The sequence below is a fragment of the Diceros bicornis genome, chromosome 17 (assembly GCF_020826845.1).
Source record: "Diceros bicornis minor isolate mBicDic1 chromosome 17, mDicBic1.mat.cur, whole genome shotgun sequence".
Classification (NCBI taxonomy): Eukaryota; Metazoa; Chordata; class Mammalia; order Perissodactyla; family Rhinocerotidae; genus Diceros; species Diceros bicornis.
In genome coordinates this window covers 21087592-21092723 of record NC_080756.1, presented here as the reverse complement: position 1 = coordinate 21092723, position 5132 = coordinate 21087592, and the positions used below count along the sequence as shown (strand labels likewise).

Here is a 5132-nt window from a genome sequence, read left to right as displayed (position 1 = left end):
ATCTTCACTGCAGAATCTGAATTAATTTGGGCTACCACCCTGGGCTGCAAATTACTCACCAGACAGAACCGGGAGATAACTTGAATACGGGTTCTAATTAGGGGTGGGAGAATGGGAACTTGTCTAAATAAAAAATAGGAAAAGAAAGGAAAGTTGGAAAAAGCAGGGCATTGGCTGGCCCAGCAGGAATAGAATCTGTTACGGTGAGTTCTTTGGGCAAGAACAATGTGAGACTGGTGAAATTCCGCAGGTGAAAGCTGGGGAATTCGGATTTGATTCAGAGTTCTTGTTTATAAATCAAGGATACTGTAAGGAGTTACCATACCAGGAAAAAGGACTCAGAGTCTGAAGGAATAGAGTCTAAGATTTCAAGTTGGGTATGAAAAAAATTAACCAGTATGAGAATTCAGCCCTGGGTGCTGGAAAAGTATGACTGAAAAAAGATAAGTGTATTCACACAATGGTTCAACAAAGGTTAAGGAAGGTTGTTTGCCCAGTCTATTGTAAGTATGGGGCTTTGCATAGAGTAAATCCATAATACTTTAAATAATTAGATAAATGACAAAATTGATGAAGTAATGGATAAATGACGAATGGAGACAGATGCAGAGATGACTGAATTGACAGGATGGATAATGGAGTGGATAAATGAAACATTAGATGACTAAATAAATGGATAACTGATTGATAAATTATCCAATGGATAGATGAATAAGTGTCATGATTAAGCAACCCTCCAAGTGTGAACTAAAATGAGCTAGTAGGTGCTCCCTGGGAGGCAGGAATCTTTAGGTGTCAATTAGTACAAGAGAAGATAAGCCTTCCGCCAGCCCTTCACAACCACTACAAAATGAGCCCCACAGTCCCACATAGCCTTTCCTTTCTCTGTCACTTCCCAGTCTTCCTCAAGTTTTGTTTATTTCTGAAACTAGAATTGAAGCTGGGCATATTCCTCAAACAAAGCACACATAATATATCCTATTTGCTTCATTCTTTCTACATTCAACAAATATTGAAGATCCATCATATGCCTCTCATTCTGTTGTATGTTCAGGATTTAAGATAATATAGATGATTGAATACCAAATCTACTCTCCATAAACAAGCCACATATTTGGAGAAAAAAGAGATACTACTCACACATCCTCCTGAAAACAAGAGCAAACTAGATATCCATGTGCAGGCCCAAAACAGTTTAGAGAGTAAGGCGTAAAAGAGAACATAGAGTAGAGAGAAGCAGACATGCTTAAGAAAATGGATGTCAGCTGGTCAGGGTGTAAAAATCACAGATATTGTAGTTTCATAGACGTGGGATGGATGTAAAGCTTATCCATTCACTGACTCTCTCAACACCAGCAGGTCACCGCAACATTGTCAGGTTCAATTTCCTCATTCTAAAATTTGAGATAATGCAGCCCCCATAGTTTTGTTGTGATCATCAAATAGAGGAAAAGCTAAATACTTGATAATACCTAGACAAAACTGACACCAAAAAAAAATGATAGGTGTAATAATTTTCCATAATCTGTGCAGGCAGAGAAGGAAGTAATCAAGACAGATGTATAATGAGGAGGTAGAAATTACAGTGAAGATTGAAGGGTAAGCAGGATTTGGGACAAAGGTTGAAGGGAAAATATTTCAACAGAGTATCAGCTAAAGTCAAGGCAAAGAATAGAAGAGTATGAGGGCAACAGGCATGTCTGGTCTGACCAATTGATGCTCTGATCATGCAGCCTGGAGGTACATCAGAACCACATGGGGAACTTTGTAAATACCCATCACCAGGACCTAAAGGAGTCCAAGTAAAACAGAATCTCTACAGGTAGAGAAGTTACTACAAAGTTTGGCTAAGCCTTAAATGTCACCCAGAGAGGTTCATTTTTATTCAGGAAGGACTGCAAAAATAGCACTGTATAAAAAGTTCCAGTTGTAGGCTTGTACAGAGTGGATACAATTCCTGGCTGTTCAAATTGAGGAACTGAACAAGTTTTATCAATCTGTATCTTGGCGTATTTTTAACTGTTAAAAATATAAATTAACAATATCCTTCTTTATCCCGATTTCCCAGCACACACATATGGTTCAAAATTATCCTTTAAATCAAATAACCAATTATCTTAGAGACACAGGAAGAGTAAAAATATAATAAATATAGCATGTTCTTATTGAGTAACATTGGACTATTACAAGCTTCTGAATGGAGAGTAATAGACTATGTGACTCAGAAAACCAAAGATGATTAGACTCACTCCTCCAGGAGGTGTATTAGATATATTCTGACCAGTAGTGTTGCAGGGTAAAAGTAAGGACCAATTCCAGGAGACGAAATCAATTAGTCATGGACTAGTCTAAAAAATTAAATAAAGTTCTCCAGAGCTATTTGTGGTAGAAGATCCAAAGGGGGAAACAGCACAGATGGGCTGATTCGGGGTTCAGATGTCGTACAGTTGGCAATCAAACGAGGGAAGACTTCTGAGAAGGAAGGGAGAGTAGATTAAAAACATCCAGGGGCCAGCCTGGTGGCGTAGTGGTTGAGTTCACATGCTCCACTTCAGTGGCCCGGGGTTTGCAGGTTCGGATCCCGGGTGCGAAAGTACACACTGCTCATCAAGCCATGCTGTGGCGGCATCCCATATGCAAAGTAGAGGAAGATTGGCACAGATTTTACCTCAGGGACCATCTTCCTCAAGCAAAAAGAGGAATATTGACAACAGATGTTAGCTCAGGGCCAATCCTCCTCACTGCCCCCAAAAAAAATCCATGTAAAAGGCTTGTAAGATCCATGTAAGATACGCAGGGTGAAGAGAGATATATCTATACACGGAATGGAATAGAAATTCTGAGTTGGCATGAAGAGTAGGTAAATAGTTCACACTTCTTTCTTTCTTTCATCCTAGTGGGACATCTTCTATCATGGTCTTAGGAAACCACAGCACCACCACGGAATTCATCCTCCTTGGACTGTCTGCCAACCCCCACATCCAGGTCATGCTCTTTGTGCTGTTCCTTGGGATTTACCTCCGGACCATGATGGGGAATCTGATGATGATGATGGTGATCAGAACTGATTCTCACCTCTGCTCACCCATGTACTTCTTCCTCAGTCACTTCTCTTTCCTGGATCTTTGTTTAACTTCAGTCACTGCACTCAAGATGCTGGAGAATCTCCTGTCTCAGAAGAAATCAATCTCAGTAGAAGGCTGCCTTGCTCAAGCTTTCTTTATATTTCCATTGCAGGGACTGAAGCCTTTGTGCTCTCGGCCATGGCCTGTGACCGCTACACTGCCATCTGCTACCCACTGCTGTATGGCCAAGTGATGAGCAAACATTTGTGTGGGGGTCTGGTATGGGTCTCCTGTGGACTGGGCTTTCTGGATGCTCTCATTAACACCCTCGTGGCTTGGAATTTGGACTTCTGCGAGGCTCGTGTCCTGCCTCACTTCAGCTGTGAGCTGCCATCTCTATTCTCTCTTTCTTGCTCTGATATCTCTACCAACTTTGCAGTTCTGGTGTGCTCTGCCATTGTGTATGCCTCTGGAAACTTACTCCTGGTCTTCTTCTCATGTGCCCGCATTGCCTCCACCGTCCTGAGCATCAGCTCCACCACAGGCAGAAGCAAGGCCTTCTCCACCCGCTCCTCCCACCTCACTGCAGTGAGCTTCTTCTATGGATCTGCTTTTCTTTGCTATCTCATGCCAACCCTGAGTTCCCCACTGGAGTTGGTTTTTTCCATGCAGTACAGTGTGGTCACTCCCCTAGTGAATCCCCTTGTCTACAGCTTGAAGAGCAAGGAAGTAAAAGCAGCTCTGAGAAGAACGCTGCAAAAAGGTTTACAACATCTCAGATAGCAGAGAACAGGTAGAGGATGACTGGGAAATGGGGAAGAATTTCATCAGATGGATGAATAATAGACTTGGGGAAAATTTTCTTAGTTCATAACAGATATGAGAAAATATAAGAACCTATTTCCTTTAAAATGCTTGAGAAAAGTCAAGAGCTACTTGCTTACTTTGGCTCATATTTAATTTGTTCAGGGACAAAGCAATGGATCAGATAATTACTTCAATCCAGGAGATTGAAATAATTTGGTACAGATCTATTCTCCCTTTTATTTATGAAACATTCCCATTGATATTAGCACTGAGAAAATTGTCTAGAACTTGAATTCTTACCGGGATCTGAGATTTAGAGGGGAAGATTGGCTAGAAATAAAAGAGACAAGGCCACTGATAATGAAGAGACGTAAACTTCAGACTCAGAGTTGAGAGGAGGGTTGAGGGTGAGTTTGGACTGGAGAGGAACGTGTAGAAAAGATAGAAGGAGCTAAGAATTGCTGGGAGAGGGAGTATCTTATTAAGGCAAAGCCAGACTCATAGACACTCCATACTCTGTGCCTTTCCTGGCAACTTCACCTGGTGGCAAAGGGGAGAGAATCCACTCCTTCTAGGGTGGCCATCAGACCTTCTATGTCACTGAGGGCACTATTGCTGGGATGGCTGAGGAGGTTCTGAGGTCAGATGGCAGGTCATCAACAGCAAAGTTGCAGCTGATGCTGGGACTGCTAAAGGGATACTGCCTTGCCTCCACCAAAACCAGATTAGCTGCTGCTTTTAGTTTCTGCTCACACTTCCCATTAGGTGAACCTAACCAGAAGCCACTGGCATGGGAATCTGAGAAATGTCCTCTGGCGGGTGTCTAGTCCAGTTAGTATAAAGCCAAGTACATAGGAAAATCTTGGGGCTGAGGCCAACAGAAAACTAACTAGTGTACCAGATAATCATGTAAACATGACCTTCTTCGGGCAAAAAAAACAAGCGGAGATTAGACGAGGTAAGACCAGGTGAAAGAAGATGGGACAGAGGGGAGAACGGGAGGAATAAGGCGAAATTCAGTAAGGGAGAAGGGAGACTTCAATATGAGTCAGAAGAATGAGGAAGAGGGACACTCCTGGGAGGAAAGGAATTGGAAACCCTTCTATATGGTCTATAGGGCGCCAGTATATGGTCTATACATATACTGGCGCCCTCAGGGGGCCTGAGGGATCCACTGCACCAGTGAACACAGGAGTTTAAGGGAGGAAGGAATTCCTCTAACTCTATACTCAGGCAAAATATGGCCTGTAAGGGGCGAGC

At 42.4% G+C, this 5132-nt stretch overlaps 1 protein-coding gene across 1 annotated transcript; it reads left to right on the top strand.

Annotated features, from left to right (window-relative positions):
- The first annotated feature begins 2913 nt into the window (after positions 1–2913).
- Positions 2914–3848, top strand: LOC131415733 (olfactory receptor 8S1-like). The gene is given in 2 exon segments (XM_058557553.1): positions 2914–3226; positions 3229–3848. Coding segments are annotated over 2 exon segments (933 nt in total).
- Positions 3849–5132: the final 1284 nt, after the last annotated feature.